The sequence below is a fragment of the Lissotriton vulgaris genome, chromosome 4_1 (genome assembly GCF_964263255.1).
Source record: "Lissotriton vulgaris chromosome 4_1, aLisVul1.2, whole genome shotgun sequence".
Classification (NCBI taxonomy): Eukaryota; Metazoa; Chordata; class Amphibia; order Caudata; family Salamandridae; genus Lissotriton; species Lissotriton vulgaris.
Window position 1 is genome coordinate 744,581,775 of NC_141691.1, and position 21,412 is coordinate 744,603,186.

The following is a 21,412-nucleotide window of genomic DNA, read 5'->3' on the forward strand; positions in this document are numbered from 1 at the left end:
CGTCTGCGCCTTTGCCGGCTTCTGTGGAGGCTTCGGCACCACATCCTTCGGTGCCGGAGCCACTGCGTCCTTCCGAATCCGTTGAAGGGACTCCGTGACCTTTTTCGTTAAAGACGTGGAGGGCTGGACCGGCGCAAGCGAGTCCCCCTAGTCCGGAGTCAGGTCGGCGATCAAAGGCACGGTCTTCGGAGCCGACACATCACCACCCTTGGCCTTGACGACCGGGATCGGCGCAGCCAGAGCTTTGGGGTCGTCTCGCCGCTTCTTCGAGACCCGCTTCGGGTCGTCGACCTCGACCGTCTTCGGCGCCGACGCGGCCGCGTCGGTCGTCTTCACCTTCGGCTTCGACACTGGGGTCTTCGGGTCGGCCATCTTGGCGTGGCTCTTGATGTCGGCGGCCATTTTCGGCCCTTTTGGCGCAGAGGCCTCTGGAGCCTTCTGTCCTACCAGTGGGACTTTCACTTTCGGTTTTGATACCGTTGGTGTGGACCCTGATGGCTTCACTTTCGGTTTCTTCACCGGGAGTGGCGCGTTACCAATGTCCGTGGCCGGGCCCGGAGGCGGAGCCGTGGGACGAGTATTAAGGTCTTCGGTGAGGCCCGAAGGCGATCCCTCGACCTGGGCCGTATATTGGGGATCGACCCCTGAGTCAGTCTGAGGATGCTCCTCCTCCGAGCTATCCTCTACGGTGGCAAGGGCCCCGTCGTCGTCCCCTACCTCTCCGACGACTTCATCAAACTCCTCGTCCCCCGCGTCGTAGTTCTCATCCTCCGACGCCGGGCTAGAGTCCGAAACTTGAAATACATTGTCGTCTCCAACTTCTTCTTCGAAGATGTTGTCTGGCGGGGGCGCTGATAACTGGGCCTGGAGTCTAGCGGCCCGACGAAGCTTGAGAGTCTTCTTACACCGGAACTTGGAGCAGGCCATACACCTGGCCTCATCATGGTCCGGCGACAAACATTTGTTGCACACTGGGTGCACGTCGAGGTGTGAATACTTAGAGGTGCGCACCGGGCACCTCTTAAACGGAGTTTGTTCCATGTTAAGTAGTCTGGAGCGTCGTGTAGGCCCGTCCGCGTCGACAGCACGCGGAAGGGCAGCAAGAGTTCGGAGCTGAAGAACAAACAAACCCGAACGATGGACAATACCGACGCCAAGCCTAAAGACCTTTTGGTCTCAAGTTAGGAAAGTTAAACAACTATCGATTCCGACAGAGGGAACCGAAACACATCCGAACCCAATGGCGGAAAAAAACAATCTGGGGATGGAGGCGATGCCCATGCGCACTGTAGTCCAGGGGAGGAGCCACCTATCTCGTGATACTTCGAAGACTCTTCCAGGACAACAATGTGCAATCATCCGGACCGAACACTAGGCGGCGATCTATGCACAGATATGAATTCAGCAGCCCACATGCCTCGAACATACTATCCGAAAGTGAGGTATAGTGTGCACAGGGTCCAGTGGAACCCCAAAGGTAGGCAGAGGTAAAATTAGATAAAACCTTACTCTCTATGTGTGGTAGTGTGGCCGAGCAGTAAGGCAGTATCAGAGGACAGTGTTAAGCATGTAGTGTACACACTCCGTCAGCAAATTAATTCACAAACCAAAGACTGAACTTTAGACCAATTGTATTTGTATAAAAATATTCTTTTAATTATTTTATTTTCTTGAATGAAGCCTGGCACAGGTAAGCAATACATACTTTACAGTAGTAATGCAATTGAAATACAGTTTGAATGAATGAATTTGGGATTTGTATTGCGCAACTTAGCCCAGAGGCGTCAAGGCGCATCAGATGAAAACAGCTGAGTGAGGGGTGAAAACAGATGACGAATTACAAGTAGGCTTCTGTGAAAAGCCAGGTTTTTAGACCTTTGCGGAAAAGAGCGAGGGACGCCTGGCCCTTGAGTTCAACTGGAAGCATGTTCCAAAGTTTCGGGGCAAGGGAGAAAGAGGCCTTCCCTCCCCACCTGGCCTTGGCAGTTCGGGGGACAGACAGAAGGTTTTTGTTGGCAGAGTGTAAAGCCCTGCCTGGGGTGTTAAAGGACACAAGAGACCTAATGTCTTCTGCACCAGATCCGTGAAGAGCACAGTAGGTAAGAACTAATACCTTGAAATTTATCCTGGCCTGAACAGAAAGCCAGTGGAGGTTTTTTCTGATCAAGGAGCCTGATGAACGCCTGGGGGCATCAGCAACAAACCTTGCTGCTGCATTCTGGACAACTTGTAAACGACGGACCAGCCTTTTGCTAATACCTAAATAGAGTGCGTTACAATAGTCCAAACGAGGGGAGACAAGAGCCACCGAGACTTGTTTCCGGGCTTCCGGGGAGAGAGAGTGTGTGAGTTTTCTCAGGATCCTTAGGACACCACAACAGGTGGAGACAGTCCTGTTGACTTGCTTGTCAAAGGAAAGTGTGGTGTCGAGAATAAAACCCAGATTACGGGCGGCAAGGGAAGGCTTGAGACATATTCCAAGGGCAGGCGGCCACCAGTCAGCCGACCAGACATCTTGTTTACCTCTAAAGATGAGCACCTCGGTCTTTTCCCCAGTTAGTTTGAGGAAATGTGAGGTCATCCAGCTCATTAAGGACTTCTGGGGTAAGAAGAGGAAAATTGGACAGGTTTCCGCGAGGCACCATGGTCGAATCCTGCCAGGGGAGTAGAGCAGCAGATGGGGCAGACTCCTGATTAAGGTTGAGGGCTTCCAGGGCTGTGTAGATATCCACGATTTTGGTATGAAAAAACGTGGAGATCTGATCGCAAAGTTCTTGAGATGCAACAATGGGATCGGGGAGTTGAACAAGAGATAAGGAATCCATAATTTTAAATAGTTCACTGGGAGAACTAAGGGAGGCCGTCAGTTTAGTGAAATATGACTGTTTTTCTGCCTGAACTGAGGCCTTGTATCCTTTAAGTAGGTTTTTGTGTTTAATCCTCTCATTGGGGTCAGAATGAGCTCTCCAGAACCTTTCTTGCCTCCCGCACTCCTGCCTAAGCAGTCTAAGAGAGTCTGAAAACCAGGGGGCCGAAGGGCGTTTCCTGGCGCAATAGTGTGGCTTAGCCGGGGCTAGGATATTAACGGCCTTCGAGATAGTGCTAACAAGATCAAGAGCAGCCACATCAGTATCCATTTTAGGAGAGAACTTAAAGTTGGCGATAATGGGGTAGAGGGACTCGTTATTCAGGCCCCTGTAGTTCCTCTTCAAAACCCAGTTATTATGGTCCTTTAGGGGCACATAAAGTGGACACGATGTAAACTCGAAAGGGACTGCCATATGGTCTGACCAGAAAAGAGGAAGGGGGGGGACCTATTTCCAACCTAGAATCGTTGGTAAATACCCCATCCAATGTATGGCCGGCGGAATGGGTAGAACTTCCAACTCTTTGGGAAAGACTGCAAGAGGTCAGCGAGTCTACCAAAGATATGGTGTCTGCCGAGTTGAAGTTTTCCAGATGGAAGTTAAAATCACCAAGGATGGTGAAATTGGGCTTGTCAATGAATGGTTCCAGTATTTCGAGGAGTTCAGCGCTGAAGGCAGAATTGGGGCTGGGAGGTCTATAGATGAGGATGCCCGCAAAGGACACCATGGGAGAGGGGCTAAGGGAAAAGTGTAAAGCCTGGAAGGAGTTCTGAGGGGATGGGAGGCACTCAGTACGGCAATTTGTTGAATTTTTGTGTAGAATGACAATCCCCCCCCCCCCACCCCCCCCCCCCCACCCTCTTACGCCCTCTCTGTCCAATCTCACGAAGGCGTAGCCATCGGGGATGGCATTAAACAGTTCAGGTCCAAAGGATTCTGAGCCCCAGGTTTCGGTGACAAAGGCCCACGAAGGCTTCCTCTCTGAAATAAAGTCTCTAAAAGCAATATTGTTTTTAACTAGGGAACGAGCATTGATGAGAAAGCCCGTTTCCCTAGGAGGAGGGGAAGGGTATTGTTCCTTTGTCACAGTCGGAGCGCCTAAAGGTGTGAGTAGGGAGGCAGTTTTCGCGTCCCTGAAGCAACAGCACTCAAAACCGTCCCGCAGTCTCTCAGGTGCATACCTATGTTGACAAGTCTGCCAGCATGGCTTAAGCGATTTAAGAGTGCATAGGGAGTAGGTAAGGCTTACTGCGAGAGGAGTGTTTATAACGTCAGCCTCCCTGGAGCATCCTTGGCGCTGACGGGCGCAGACGGGCTGGACTCTGGCGTGACTCCGGCACTGATGCGTCGCGTCCGCTGATCGCGTCCGCTGCACGGAGACATGCCCGTCTCCTTAAGTAGGGAGGACTAGAGCGCTAAAGGTGCTGCCGCCTCCCACCCAAGATGGCCGCTGCCGGATTTCGCCGCCCGGGTCTCGGTATTCAGCCTCAAGATCGGCTGAGACCGCCCAAAAGGCGGGGAAAGGGATCAAAACAGCCGAGAACTCAGCAAGATAATGGTGAGTGACAGGGAAAGTGAAAATAAGATTTTTTTTAATTCGCTGCTTTTAAAAACAGTGCACAGCACGCTAGTAGTCAGCAGTACACACAACACACAGCAGTCTACCTCCCGGCTTCCGCCTCAGGAGGGTACAACCATTAACAACGTCAGACAGCAAGAGACTCGCGTCTGCCTCGGGTGTGCTCCTTAAGTAGGGAGGACTAGAGCGCTAAAGGTGCTGCCTGGAGCAAGGTTACAGAAGAGCAACTTAACTCCACTCTCACCCGAGACAACCACACCTGGGCAAAAGACGCAGCCAGAGAACTCCACACCTGGATCTTCGAATGCGCAGACAAGCTCACCCCGCTAGGCAACCCTGACAGACAACGCCCCAGAAAAGCCGCCTGGTTCACCGGCGCTCTACAAGAAGCCAGACACACCTGCAGAAGCCTAGAGAAGAAAACACCAAGACAACCAAAAACCACACCACTTACAAGGACGCCTCGACAGACTACCACAACCAGATCAGTGCCACCAAAAGGAACTTCATCCACAACTAAATTCTGGCCAACTTCAAGGAACTTTTCAGTGACATTCAAGAATTCACCAACCCATGCAGCAAAGACATAGACATCATCCCATCCCAAGACCTCTGTGACAAGCTTGTAACCTATTTCCACCTCAACATCAAAAACCTCTACGACAAGTTCAGCGACCATCCACCAGGTGCCACAGACGGCCCCCCGCCCCCCAGAAACTCCAGCCATCCCACCACCTCCAACTGGACACCAATCACAGCCGAAGACACCACCTCGACTATGAAAAGAATCCACTGTGGGGCCCTCACCGAACCCCGCCCACCACCTCACATCTACCACAGAGCCGCGGCTGCCATTGCACCCGAACTACAACGCACCATCAACTTCACCTTCAAAACTGGCACCTTCCCAGACGATTGGAAGCACGCAAAAGTCAGACCCCTGCTCAAGAAGCCCACAGCTGACCCCACCGACCTCAAGAACAATTGGCCCATCTCGCTCCTCCCCTTCGCAGCCAAAGTTGCAGAGAAAACAGTCAACAGGAAACTGACACGATTCATTGAAGAGAACGCCGTTCTCGACAAGTCCGAAATCCGGATTCTGAAGCACCCACAGCACAGAGACCACCTTACTCGTCGCCACAGACGACATTCGCACCCTCCTGGACCAAGGCCACTCCGCAGCCCTCATCCTACTCGATCTATCAGCGGCCTTCGACACCGTCTCCCACCGCACACTACTCGGCAGACTACACAAGGCAGGCATACAAGTAACCGCCCTGGACTAGATCTGATCATGCCTCACCGGAATAAGCCAAAGGATCACACTCTCACCCTTCCTCTCCGACCCCACAAATATCACCTGCAGAGTCCCACAGGGATCATCCCTGAGCCCTACCCTCTTCAACATCTACATGGCCCCACTCGCAGCCATCGTCCAACACAGCCTCAACATCGTATCCTATGCCGACAACACCCAGCTCATCCTCTCCCTCACCAAAGACCCCACCACTGCCAAACTTAACTTCCATAAAGGAATGCAAGACGTCACAGTCTGGATGCCCAACAGCTGCCTGAAACTCATCACCAAGAAGACAAAAGTCCTCGTCCTCTGTACCACCCCTCCTGTATAGGACAGCACCTGGTGGCCGACCGCCCTCGGAAGCCATCCTACCCCCTCAGACCACGCCAAGATCCTTGGCATCGTACTCGACTCATCACTCACTATGAACCAACAGGTTAACACCATCACTGCTGACTGCTTCAACACCCTCCTCATCCTCCGCAAGACCTTCAAGTCTATCCCCCCTGAGTCAAGGAAGAATCACCCATGCACTCATCACCAGCAGACTGGACAATGGAAACTCACTCTATGCCGGTATCAACAAGTCCCTACTCCAGGAAATACAGAACACCGGCGCCAGACTTGTACTTGGCATCCCCCGACACAAACACATCAGTCAACACCTATGAAGTCTCCACTAGCTCCCCGTGGAGAAAAGAGTCACTTTCAAAATCCTCAATCGCCTACAAATGCCTGCACAACAACGGACCCAAATACCTCAACGACAGAATCAACTTCCACGTACCCAAAAGAAACCTCCGATCTTCCAACCTCGCCCTGCCCGAAACATAGCGGATCCACAGAGCCAGAGCAGGCGGAAGATCCTTCTCTCACATTGCAGCCAAGACCTGGAACGAGCAACCGGCAGACATCAGACGCGCCCCCTCCTTGAACACCTTCAGGAAGTCCCTCAAGACCTGGCTCTTCGTCTAAACAGATCTGCGGATCTCTCCCCCACCCCTCCCAGTGCCTTGAGACCTTCACAGGTGAGTAGCGCGCTTACAATTCCCTAATTGATTCTTAATCCAATAGTCTGTGGTCCATGTAGTCTTTTAAATTCATTGCAATCACCTGGATCTTAAAAATGAGGACAGCAAACTCTTAATCAACCATTCATTCCATTCAAGTTGCGACTACACTAGTTGAGAAGAGGAGGACCTACATTGCCTCAGTGCAACTCGAGATATTGCACCTCACTACATTTATCTTGGCCAAAACCAAAATTATATAATTTCCCTCATTCATCGCTTATATGTACTGTCAACTCAATAGCATCCAATGCTTGCTTCAAAATGTATAGTAGCAGCATCTATCAAAGTCTTGCATTCAAGTCAGTAAAATATTATTTTTAGGCTTATATATTTGTATTGAATTTGTTCAACTTCTCCTATGAGACACATACCCCACATTTCCTACCACATTCTGGCTGGTACGCTGCACAAAAGAGAGTCTTATTAAAATGTTTCACATAGTCTTCAAATTAGTTCATGGAACAACTCTGCCCAACATTGCTCACATGATCTCTACACACCTACACACTGGACCATCACCTCCGTTCATAAATCCAACGGACCGTCTGAGAAAAACATATAAAAGCTCACCTCAAGATTGATACGCTGCACTTTCCTTACACTAGAAGCCACTTCAGGACTAACAATGTCAAAAGGGAAACTGTGCTTTCCGACAGACTCCCAAAAGAATAAACACCTTTGCCAGAACAAACTAGAGAAATGTACCTGACAACCTAGGCCACTCATGTTCCAAAACCACAATTTAACAAGTAATATTGTCTAAAGTTTTAAAATATGTTATTATGTACTGTCAGATGTTGCTTACCTTGCATATCCCCCAGTCCTTCTCCCACCCTAATTAAAGTGTAGAATTGTCAAGTTCGCAAGTACTAACAATAACTATACGTTGAGAACGTCTTGCAAAGATCTCAGAAATAAAATTATATAAATATATAATACTGCAAACAAATATACAAATAGAAGCTAGAAAGAGCTCAAGAAAGAAGTGGAGATCAATTAATGCACACAGACTGTATTTATACAGGAGTCCCAGTATTAACTCATTTACCATCAGTACTGGATATTCTCAACTCCGTATGTAGGAACAAAAGAGTGAAATCAGAGATCTCATTTTGTTTCTTGGTACCTTAAACAATTACTTGTTCAATTCATTCCAAAAGAGAAGAGTCGCTAGGAAGGCTTCTCAATTGGTACAGAAATCACAATCCTTAAATGAAGAAAACAGTCAAGTCGCTGCGGCTGCTGAGGTAAATGCTAAGTAAATAATCCCTTTCAATTATCTGTGAGGTGATGGACCACCTAGATGATCACTGGAGAAGAGCTCCACAGTTTGTAGTCACAGGTGGAGGATGTTTTGCTTCTTTGTGGATCTGGTGACAACTTGCAACTGATCGTAACCTTGCTCCTAAGAAACTCGGTGACTAAGAGGGAAGATAATGCTTACATTTATAAGTAGTGGGCCAGCAGCACATAAGATTATAAGGCAAATGCCCCTGACCTCTAGCCTAATGTCTACTGATGGACAGCGTTACAATTGTGTTACAAAGTTATTATTGGCAGTTGACCATAAGGTTTTTGAAAAAACTTTTTATGGAGTCCAGGCAGGAACAGATAATGGCATGAATAGCCAAGCCTCAGTAAGGATATGGTAAATATGGAAATACCTTGAAGGCATCGGAAAACATAAAAACACGCTTGGGCAACTCAGCTGAATAATAGAAAGAAGGCCAATGTATCTGACCGCTGCCACAGAAGTGGATGTGACTTCCAATATATTCTAAACAGTGGTCAGTAAAACAAAGGTCAATATGCAAACTGCAAACTTAGACTTTCATGTCTTTCACTTGAACCACTCATCAGCTAGGACAATATGGTTAACAGGAAAAGGTGGCTTCTAGTGTACACAGATCACTTAGGACAAAGATTGACTGAATGACATAGTATAGTGTGAATGCAAACACTGGGCATTCAGACCATGAAAATTGTTTAGTGGCATCTACTAAAATAACCTTTTCATAACTTTTTTGTAACTAAGAATAAGATCAATGTTGTGTCAGATAAGTAGAGTAAGTAAAATAGTATATTAAAATTCATGCATAATAACTTACCGATCTCAGGTGCTCGATAAAATCTGCTTACGAGATATGGTGTAATATCATTATCTGCAACATGTGAAGCAGAGCCAAAATCACAGAGCTTAAGAATAGTTTTAGATTCATTTACCTAGAAGAAAAAAAATGTCACAGCGTTAATAAAATAAAAAGGTGGACTAGCTATAAAGTATAAACTTTAAACACCTCTCGACTACAGCAATATGTAACCAGTTAGTGAGCATCAATAGTTTTGGATTAAAAATCTGTCGTTATAGAGATAATGTGATTTGAAAATCTCTTTTCTCGGGGATCAAGAATACAGAGCAAACAACTATGAAGTATAAGGTCAACAATCAAACTTGGATGAATGGATGATAATAGGCACTCAATAAGAAAAATAGAGCAAGGGAAATCAGGAGCAATAGAAAACATGTCATTTGCCAGATTTCTCAAGTTCTGAGGATGAGGGCAATCACAAAATGGGCACGCACTGAGAGTAAGGCCCTTACCTATTGTCAGATATACCTCAGTAACATTTCCTCTAGAACAGAGTTTGTAAGTAAATCCTTCTTTTACTAGTGCACATTTCAACTCATTTACACTAAAAAGCAATAGTACTATGTTAGAAAGAGTGTCTTCTAGAAAAACACTGATTCTAGTACCATATGTCAGGTTGGATTCCTGGAGTTCATTTGGGCCCGACACATGGACCGACTACATTTTGAAAAAGTCTGGCTTTTCTTAGCATTTACTTATCAGTAGCTGCTGGCTCTGCCCCGGGTTCCAAGCAAACGTTTAGTCATGATGTTTCACTACTTTGCCCTAAACCATACATATATGTTACCCCCTGAAGAAGGAAGAACCCTGCAATGCATTGGCTTGGATATTTAGGGGGGGGGGGGTTGAATTAAGATAGACTATTTTTAGATGTTTACAGGGATTTAAAATACCACAAGTCCAGCTTTCTACTTATTTTATAAAGGCTTGATTAACACATTGTGAATGTGAGGCTGTGCAGTGTGTAGACATGGATCGAGATTTATTCAGAGCACAAGTAACTGCCAGCATGCATCACAAATAGGCAGGACCAGTAGGCATGTGGATCAGGAATAGGGTGACAGAACAGTAAAGTTGAATGTGGAGATCATGTAAAAGGAGTTGAGTTGGTGGGGCATTGACAAGATGTTTTGAGAACAGGGTGATTGGGACTTTGTGGTTAGGGATAAGAGTATAAAGGAATAGTGGATAGCATTAGCCAAGTAAACTGTTAGTAGCTTTTTTTCACAGTTATAAGTGTGGTGTCTTTTTTGGGGGGCAAGGAGGGTAGGTGAATAAGGAAAAGTCATAAGCACTAAATAGTCCCACCCATGAGCAGGGATCCCGGAGCACATTATAAGTATACATATATGTATAACAACCTTCGTATCACACTACCTTGCATACATGTTTGCAGCCTAAAGAAGGTTAAAAATGGTCAGATTTCAATGAATTTTCATTTTAAAATAGAACAAATTGCACAGAAAGGCATCACTATAAAAAATTACCATAGGAAATCTTTCACAAACCTTTTTTAAAAGGAAAAAGAAAGGGAATACGAGACATTGTTAGCTAATAGGTTGCAAAGCCAAGCACAGTAAAGAAAACTGGCACTGCCTTTAAAATCCTCAAACCCCTGTATCCTATAATGCCTCATAGATGACAGTTCAGGTAATTTCTATGGTAATTTGGAATCCTGGGTGAAGCAATTGCTGGGAGCTGTATTTGTTCCTCCAGGGGAGGTGGGAGGGTTGCTCTAGCAATCCCAAGGTGCTCTCTTAGTGTGTTTTGTCCCTTAGGCTTAAATATGCCGTATGCTTATAAGAGGGGAGTGTTAGACATCTGCAATACACACTTGGTCAATAAATGGCACACACAACTCAATAGAGAGATCCACTCTATTTATAAAAATAACGTATCTTTATATATAGGCTCAAGAATCATCAAGATCAGATAAGTACACTTCAAGTTAGGAAAATGTACAGTTTTAAGAAGTCAACACTAAGTGCAATTTCTGAAGCTGTAATGTTATCCTATGGAGGAAAGGTAAATACTGTATACAGGTACGTTACATCAACGTACAGGACCAATCTTCCGGACATAAGGTCAAAGGAAGCACCAACAGTCACGCCAAACTCATGAAGTTGTTGTTTCGAGATAAGATATTTCCTAGCATTCTCTTCACTCCAAAAACCAAGAACCCTCGACCTAAATTTGGCCACTGTATTTAATAACTCCGAAATATCCTGCATGCCTGAGATGATACCTCTCATTAACCCACCTTCCACCCCCCTGGGCGCCTCATAATACCCAGCCAGCTCCTCCTTTTGCTTCTTCTGTAAGTATAAACTAAAACTGAGCACTTCCCCTCGAAAACAGGCTTTAAAAGAATCCCAAATTATACCAATCGGTGCAGACAACCTGTTTTGCAAAAAGAAGTCCCTAATCCAAATCTCCATATGCTCCTTGAATTTGTTATTTAAACACAATTTCCTATCAAATGTAAAAAAATGATACGGCTTCCTAACCCTAGTGGCCACAAGCTCTAAGACTACAGGGGCATGATCAGACGAAATCCTCGGAAATACCTGAATGGATGCGCCATTTAATAAAAAAAGAGGGTGCAAAAAAATGGTCCAGCCTAACTAATTTTTTATGTGGATGTGAGTAAAAAGAAAATCCCAACTGCTGTCCCTTTATTTTGCCCGACGCATCTACCAGCCCGTGATCCAGAGTTAAATCATAGAGTGCTTTGAAAACTTTAGGTTTCCGTCCAACATATTTCTGGGGCCACTCTAATAATGCCTGATTTGTCAAATTAATATTAACATCCCCACATATTATCAGGGGGGCTGGCCACACCGCTAATTCTGTGTTTAAATCATGCAAAATCCCTGGCTCATCCAAATTGGATCCATAAACCGTACACAACGTGAAATGACAACCTTCTAACCCACACTCCACAATGGCCCACCTCCCCAGCTTATCCGCCAACCTTCGCCCACATTCATAGAACCGCTATCCGCTAAAATTGCTACTCCCCTGGTTTTACCGAGCTGACTGGAGGCAGATAATAGAATAACCCCTAGATCTTTCAATATCGCTCTGTTAGACCAAGGTATATGTGTCTCCTGTATGCAGAGCAAATCAGGCCGAATTTGACGAACTTCCGCTGCCACTTTTTGACGCTTTGCCCAGTTGTTAAGACCTGATACATTTAACGTACATATCTTTATACCTTTACCCGTAATTGTCTAAGTTATACATCAATCCTCTCTCCATAGCTCCAACAAATCTATGACAGAACAAATAAAGAAAACAAAGAAACCTTGCATCTCCCTCTTGTCTTTTATAACCTCTTAAATATACATTTTGACATACAATTTGCAATTTGTACCATTTCCTGCTGCTTTGAAAAATGTCCCCCCTTTTTACCCCCCCAGCAAGCACACCCCAACCCCCCCTCAACCCCTTCACCCCTCAACCCTTGGACCCCCCCCCCCTCCCTGTCTGCCTCCCCCCCTCATTAACGAGGCTTTAGGACTTATGGTCCTGTAGATGCGAGCTAATCACCTTTACCCTAGGACCAAATACCATCCTTACGTCCTTACTATCGATACACCACGCAAAACAATAGAGAGAAAAAGAAGAAGGTTGGGGGGGAAATCCAGAACAATCAATAAATTATTTGGCCCTATAATCTAAGAACACAACATTCATTGTTATCTGGGTAACTAATTATGCTACATTAAGCCCAGAAATTCTTTAGCTGATCCAATTGTTATGAAAAAGTGTGTACGTTCTTTATGGATTATTTTCATTTTAGCAGGAAACATTAAGAATGCCTGAGCCCCCTTAGCTTTAAATTCAGGAATCATTTGACGATACTGCCATCGTAGCTCTACAGATTGTTTACACAAATCAGGGCGTACAAAAAATTTAAAGCCACCTTCACTTCTTTTCTTGTCCGGCCGTGCTTTCAAAAATACCTCCTCATGGGCGAGAAAACTGTTGAATGCCACTAGTATAGCTCTCGGCTTCTGGTCTCGCTGATCAGCTCTGATGGAGAATGGGAATCGGTGCGCCAGCTCGACCTCCCTATCCCAATCCCACTTTGTAACTTCCGGAAATGCTTTTCTAAAAAAGTCGATAATTAACCCTCGAGGATCTGACCCCTCCTTCCCTTCAGGTATTTGTAAACCCTCAAATTATTCTGGCGAGACCTGTTCTCTATGTCTGCTAGCTTCCAGTTAATATCTTCCTTGGTAGCCAAATGAGTCTCGATAACAGTCTTGTGTTGAGATACTTCATCCTCTAGGCTGATATGCGTGCCTCTGCTTCGTTTACTCTTGACAAACATTCAGCATGGGATTTGACCAAACGCCTAACCGAGTTCTGCAATTTCCGACAATAGTTCTGAGCCCTTTGGCTCTCTTCTCGACTCTCTTTCCGGTGCTGCATAATTGACTGGTAAATCAGCTCCAGTGAAATTTCATCCGGCTCTACCCCTGGATCAGATAATAAATCACCCTGCTTCGCGGGATTTTATGGGACCATCTCCTTTCCATTCCATTCGCATTCAGACACAGTTTTCTCACTGTTTGGACATCATTCCACTGTGCATTACACGTGACGAATGAACGCAACCGCGCTCAATCCGATTGTGTGCCTCACGGGCGCTATTGTCTGTAAACAAGGGAAAGAAGTGACACAGAACAAAAAAGAACTTGGTGCACAACTGTTCACTTTAATATCATGAATACAGAGGCATATGTACACATATTCGGTGGATGTACTTATGCTATGAACCTCAGCTACGTGCACTCTTACACAATGTATGCTCATATATGTATAAATATAGCTTTGAACGACCTCTATATGGTAAAAAATCTAATAACGCGATAAAGATATTAAAAAACATGTAAATAAAATAATTTACTATCATTTATATAAAGATATTTTGTTTTTCTAAAGGGTTTGTTTTAGATAAAGAAGACTTTAAGACTCTCTTTAGTTGCTAGACCTAAAGTGATGAGGATTGCAGAAGAAAAACAGAAAAGAAATGGTTTGATTTGCATAGAATTCTGACACAACTTTAGCTAGAAAAGAAGATTGTGTCCTTAGAACTACCCTGTTGGGATTGAAAATCAAGTAGGGTTTAGTGGATGATAAGGCTGGTCATCTGTTGACTCCCCTGGCAGAAGTATTTGGACTTAAGAAAGCAACTTTTCACAAAAGATGCTGCAATGTGTTTTTATGAATAGGCTCAAAAGGAGGAGACACACGTTTAAAAAGAACCAAATTCAGCTGCAATAGGGGAGCAAGCCTTCTGACTGTAAGGTAGACTTTAAATGCTTTCCGAAAGCCTTTGATGACTAGTATTGTGTAAGAATACCTTTAGTTTGGGCCTTTCCCGTATAGTGTACTTTCATTGATTTAAATTGCTGTCTTGAATTCGCCAAGTGCAGCAAATAGGGAAGAATTATCTTTTTCATGATAGATAGAGGGTCACGATTTCTACAAAGACACCAAATTACATATCTTTTTCATTTGAAAAAGATAAGCGCTCCTGGTAGATGGTCTATTAGCTTCTTTAAGCATTTCTTACAGCCCAGAGGTAAATTTAAATTCTATACTTTATGGCTCAGGAGCAATGCTGCCAATTTCATAGATTGCATCTGAGGATGAAAGAGTTTGCCTCCCATCCTGGACAGGAGGTTGTGGTTGCATGGCAGTCCCATGTGAGATATGAGCAAAAGATGAACTAGCTCTGTATACCACCATTGTCTCTGCACTCTGAGGCTATCAGGGTCATGGTCGAGGGAGAAAGTTAGAACTTGACGATTAGTGTCGGTATTAGGGGAATTGGTAGAAAAGCGTAAAGAAATCTGTTTGACCAGTTCAACAAAAGTTTCCTATTGATTGTAGGCCCCATACTTAGGACTTGTAATTTTGGCATTTACCATTTCTTTGTTTGCAAGCAGATATCCCCAGTCAAGGAAAACAGACTGCAAGACGTTGAGTTTCCACTTGTGGTTCCCGTGGAATGTCTGCTGAAGAAATCTGCTTTATTTTGCTAGCCCAGTAAGAGAACTGCTTCAAGTGATGGGTTTTTCACCAATAACCAGTGCCAAATTGCTTGAACTTCGAACAACAATGTCCTCAATATTGTTTCTCACAGCCTGTTCAAATACTAAATCTTTGAGGCATTGTTCATTTATATTAGAACTCTGTGAACAGTGATAGAAAGCTCTCAGAGTGAGACGGACTGCTTTTATTTTGAGAACTTTGATGTGGTAAAAAGCAGTTATTGTGGAGACCGCCGACTTTGAAATGTTGGTTTTCCTAAGTAAGCACTGTTCACTATGGCCTGTGTCAGATGATCTTGATTTAAAGGAACACCTTTGAGTATATTCGACTTGTTAAGACACCACTGGAAGGATTCTCAAGCTTATTGATTCAAAGTGATCTTGTCTTCCAAATCGCCTTCTCTCATGCCCACTTAGTTTCTAAACACTATTGTAGAGGTCTCATGAGGAAACGAGAGTTGGGTAGCAGAAAAATGCACACGGTCATGGAACCTACAAGCGAAAACACTTGCCTTACTGTTGGATTTGTGACATGAAGTAGCCAGAAACATTTTGAATAACAGAAGATACTCTCTCCTCCGAAGGACACACTAGTCCTGTTTTATTTACAGATGCTCCCTGGTCGGATAGTACTTGAACTGGAAATGCGGTAGAATGTTTCCAGATTTACTTGCAGTCCTAAGCTATTGATTTAACAGTGTACTTGAAGTTTCTTTGAGCTTGTATTGCTGTAGAAGCTTTCATTAGCCAGGGTCAATGAAGATCTTTTTCTTGAGAAGAAAAGCCAATACCACTGCTATGCAATTCAAAAAAAATTTTGGGGCAGATCTGAGGCCACAATAATGAACTCTGTATTGGAAGTGGGCTTTGCCTACCTGAAATCTGAAACACTGCGATGTATTTCAACAGGGAACGCAAAAATAAGCTCCTTAGATCCACAGAGCATATGCGGTCTTCTTTCATAGCTGGGGATAGATTTGATCCATCCTAAATTTTTGATACATCTGTTGACCTTTCTCAGATTCAATGATTCTTGCTTGGGGGCTGTGGGAGCGCAGGTTTGATAAACAGGCGTGGAGGCTGCAATAAGGGTTTAGAAAGGGGTTTATTGATAATAGGATGAGTTGAAACGGTTTGTTTAAGAGTTGGTTCGCCTTCTTCTTCAGATGTCTCTTGTGATGAATCGGAATCCAGGATGGTAGAGATGGTTGTGGTTTTGCTGAGTCTTCCGGACTGGAATGGTCTCTCCGGAGGTTCATAGAAGAACGAAAAAAGATATGGGAACTGTCAGTCTGATGTTTTATTATATTAGGGCTGTCTTTCCCATCACCACACCGTTTGTGCTTTCCTTTACTGTACTAAGGGGTTAGGATTATAGTGATTTCAATGCAATTGTCAGGAATATACCGTTCTTTTACGTGACTAGGAGGGGTAAGGTTCGTGAAGTAGAAACTTATTATGCTCAATACTTTTGTGCCAAAACGTGTCTACACCTCAAAAGATCCTTGATAGAAACATGCAGAACATTCTGTTATCACACTCGGGGTGATTATTATCCAAGGAGTGCTAGGGTGCTAGGGGTACTTGGTGTAAAACCGTGCAGGGAACACTGTATCACCCTCCCTTTCTTTTACACTTCAAACCCCCCCCCCCTCCCTTTACAATACAGTCCCCGAGCCAGTTACACTCACCAGCTCCCGCCGTAACTCTCCTGAGTCACGGCCGCCTTCCAGCCTCCTCCGGACACCACCAGTCCTCCGACCAGCTTTCCTCGTCCTCCTCAGGTCTGGGCTCCTCCGAACCGGGTCCCGCGTTTTCTCTTGAACCGGGTCCCGCGTCTTCCCTTGAACCGGGTCCCGCGTCTTCAGGCCAAACGGGTCCCGCGTCTTCTCTTTCGTCGTCCTCGATACTCCAGCGTCTTTCTCCTTCTTCCACGCTCGTCGCCCCCAAACGCTGACCCGGCGTGTTTATGATTGGTCCTTGATCAACCCTTCCGGGGCACAGGGTTGGAACTTCCGGGTTACGTAGATGCACAGCGTTTTCCTGTCCTATCTCCGTATCGGTTCCGTTCTGCGAAGACAAAGGGAGTCGTGATGATGGTATTCTTCGGGTAAGTGCTAGTCCTTTCTCACAGGGGCCTTATTGGAAACCAAAATATATCTAGAATAGAAACCCTCTCATCTCTTTGTGATGAAAGAACTGATTCTATTGTTTGTTTTGGATGGGTAATGAAACCTCCATATTTAGTTGAGGTAGATAATGTTTTTTTGGTGGAAATAAGTGAGGAGACTTGAATTGAAAGGTGAACTCACTGTCAAATTTTAAAGACCAATTTGTCTGCTGTGATTCTTCACTGTTCCTCCAGATCTTGTTACACTCTTATCCACTGGAGTAGCAAACAGCGCAGATGGAGTGTTGGTCTTATTGCTAATTTTGCAGGAGTTTGGTCTCTGTAAGGTTGCTGAGGCTGTTGACGTCTGCCTTGATATAACCATCATAAATACTCATGCTGCTGTGATCGATGTACTTGCTGTAAGGCGTAAAAAGGCCAGAGGGATCGAACCCTCTACTTCTGATAATGCCTGGCATCCCTGTGTCGAAACAGAGATCGGTAATATGCTTTTTTCTTTTAGTTGTGCCGCTTTTCGAGTCTTCAATGTTTTCTTCATCCACTCCATTTCATCATCCTAATGTGGACCAAAGAGTATAGAGAATGAAAACAAGGAATTCACAATTATTTTGTTGGCCATCTAGCTTCAAGATAGTGAGACAAAACCAGGAAGCTCGTCTGATGCAAATACTGTGACAGTAATTTGTCACTGCTAGATCTTTGTTTATACAACAGTGGCTCCTGCTATCCAGGCCCACAGTGCCAGGTCTCTTTCACTAAACTGTACCATTAGCAACCCCTCTAAGACTCTAGTAAGTGGTACCCCTGGTACCTAGAGCAGGTAGGCTAACGAGGGTCCCAAGGCATGCATTGTGCCACCCCTTAAGGGACCCCCATAGCACCAAAATGCACACTGCCATTGCAGGCGACATGTCCTGGTGCAGATAAAAGTGAAAACACAACATGGCACAAACCCAGGCAGTACAGGTAAGCCACCCATACAGCAGGACTTACAGCCCTAAGGCAGGGTGCACCATACTAAATGAGAAGATATGCCCCTGTGAGGTATCAAACACCTTGTATCAATAAACCCACCGATTCCAGAGGTCGATTTATTAATACATGTGCCCAGGCAGCACCTTAGAGGTGCCCCCTAAAAACCTACCAGCTCCTAGTGTAATGGCTGACTGGTGCTGACCAGCCTCCCACCACAGGCAGGTTTCTGACTCCCTGCAGGTAAGAGTTTACACACTCTCAGGACAGACACAATGCCTGCTCTTGTCACTTCCTCCAAGCAAGATGGCTAAATAATCCACATATCATATTATTCGAGAATTGCTGCTTTTCGGGGTTGGTACTGACAGGGAAAGTGTACAGAAATAATATCCCCAACGATATTTTATTTTTATGGCAATAGCTAGGTTATGTATTGCTACAATGTGGCTGAAACCAGAGGCCCCTGTCTTTGAAATGTGGAGAGCTAAGTTTTATAATGTGTTCTATCTTGAATTTAACGTATACAGCATCAAATCTGTGAGAAGAAAAACAATTAGGGCTGAAGATATGGCAACCAATGCTTCAACATTTGGAACTTTCAGTGTGTAAGTATGGTTTATGACATTTACATTATTATTGTTCTAAATTTCATGGTTGTTCTCGTTTTTTTTCTATGCTATGAACTGAATAATAAAGATTTTTAAAAAAATAATAATAATCCACATATCAAAGCAAGAGGCTTCAAAGGCCTCTGCCGCCTTTGGAATGTGACCACGGCTTCCCCAGTCTGAGGAAATGCCTACCCCCTGCCCTATTTTTACATCGGGACAGGCAGGAAATTAGATATGCAGGGAGGCGTGATACACTACCAGGGCAGTTACACTACCAAGGTTAGCTGCCTGACGCCCCCCTTTAGGTAAATTTTGCCATCTTGGTGATGGCAGATTAGAAATTTTGGGACAGGGTTATGCCCATTGCCCAAAGGAAGTGCTCATTTAGGGGGTGCAGTGACCCCAAGAGTAAGTGGACAATTGGCTACCACCCTTCACTCCCCCTAACACCCCTAAATTTACTATAAAAGGAGCTCCTGGCACCAGGAAAGCAGATTTTGACAACCTAAGGAGGAGGACACCGAAGAGAAAGAACTGAGGAGCAGCAACTGATTTGGTGTCAACCCTGCAGGTTTGCCAGCCGTAACCAGACAACTGCGCCAAAGACGACTCTTCTTGCAACTGCTATGCCTCCAAAAACTTGGGAGGACTACCAGTATTTCAGAGCTACTTCCCTGCACCCTGCAGGCACCTAAGAAGAACCGGGAGGACTCCGGACCGCGAAAGCCCAACACTGGAAAGCACCACAGCATCCGTGCCTCTCAGCCGGGTCGAAGTGGGCCTACAGTGCCAACGAGGTCATGAGAACCACCAGAGTCTTACCCCACTTTGGGTTTGCCCAAACTAGACTTCCAGTCGCTGCCTGAAGCCACTCTGTGCATGCTCCCTTAATCGCAAATGTTTCTTGCAGCACAGACCTGACGCCTAAAGACACTACTGCACCCGAGCCCTATAGCCCGAGGAGAAGTGGACCAATGGTGCCCCTACGTGCCCGAGCCTCTCAAAGACCGAGCCACCCTGTAGGTTCATCCAGACTAGTCCCCCAGTCCCAGCTTGCAGTCTCTTTTTCCCAGGACTGTCTCCCACTGAAATCAACTGGGCCACCGATGCTGAAATGCACCTATGCAACTGGACGCCCCAGAGCCTACTGAGGTGACCTGTTGGTGTTGCCTTGGGACCTTGCCACATACTTACCTTAACTCCAGAAGATTAGTCCTGTAAGTCGCTGCCAAGTACCCATATGCAATATATGTGGTTTTTCTCCATAGGATAACATTACCACATTACAGACAATACAAGTGACCTGCCTGTTTACTTCAAAACTGCTATTTTACCGAATAACGAAGTTCTTGGTGTCAAAAATTATATACAAGTACATGCTATTTCTCTATATTGGTGTGGATCTCCTTGTTGAGTGCGAGTGTACAATTTATTGACTATTGACTCTTGATCCATGTAACCTACTGTTTGCACTTGTTTGCACATGTGTATCACTATTGTTCACCCTCCCATACCCTCCTATACAACCATCCCAACATGGATCCCATCGGCAAGCACACATATAAAATCAACTACCCTTCCACACTCACCAAAAAAGCCGCTAAACGCTTTAAACACAACTTCCTGAGGTCTCACCCTGAAACCCCCTTTGTCGACACCTACTTCTCTCCGGTCAATGGATCCCTGAACATCGATATCATCTTCCACACCACACGCAGAGCTCAATGGAGAAAGGCGCTCCTCGTCTTACTCACCGTCTCAACCACCAGGAAATCCGCTCATGGCCTAACTCTCTCCATCACACCATCCCAACTCTTCCCAGGTAGAGTCACCATTACCATCTACAATAACGGGATTGTCCTAATTCAATCCACAGACAGGAACCTGGAACTACTAGACAACCTGTTCCCCACTTTCAAAGAGCACCTCTCCAATCCTCTGCTCTCCACACATATCCCCTCCAGTACTACCACCCCTGACTTCACAGCCCCCATCCACAACCCTCCTAACCCAGCTCAGCACCAGAACGTCACACATCTCACCTCTTCCCCCTGCACCCTTGTCAATCACCCACCTGCCGTAACCACCCCACACTCCTCAACCATAGACACAAATCTCTCCCCATCATACACCAGCCGCCCCCCTACCACCAACCCTTGGACACCCACTCATACCTCTCCCATACCTCTCTCCCCTGACATCACAGCTCCCACCCACAACCCCTCCAACCTAGCTCAGCACAAGAACGACACGCATAACGACAAATCCGACCCTTTATCCCCCCCCATTCTAAGCCCCCACTACCAACCGCTAACTAAGTACGCAGAGCACACCACATCCATTAACTTAACTCCCCCTCCCTACAACAGGAACATCTCCAATCTCATTCCCCCCCCCCACTCTCAGCCCCCACTACCCTACCTGCTCCCCCATCACCACTAATATACACCCAACCTCCACCCGGCTCACTCCGCCTGCCACCAATGCCCTCATCCACACCAATAACATCTTCCCTACCTCATCCACACCCATCCCTCCCAACTCCTCTCTAACACCAACCCGTACATCGAGGCCACGGAGACCTGCACAAACACCAACCCACCCCCTCACCCGCACGCTAATACTCAGGTCAGACACGCACCCATCCTTAACTCCAAC

The 21,412-nt window shown here is 45.7% G+C and overlaps 1 protein-coding gene across 4 annotated transcripts in view; it reads right to left on the bottom strand.

The window, feature by feature from the left end:
* PRP4K (pre-mRNA processing factor kinase PRP4K) overlaps window positions 1-21,412 on the bottom strand; it is a 390,098-nt gene that overhangs the window by 152,617 nt on the left and 216,069 nt on the right. For all 4 annotated transcript variants that reach the window (XR_015309884.1, XR_015309883.1, XR_015309882.1 and 1 more), the window contains exon 12: window positions 8,928-9,042. Coding sequence is in view for 1 of the 4 variants with exons in the window: in XM_086965045.1 (XP_086821171.1) it covers window positions 8,928-9,042 (115 nt within the window). In the remaining 3 variants the exon portion in view is untranslated. The remainder of the gene's footprint in view (window positions 1-8,927; window positions 9,043-21,412) is intronic.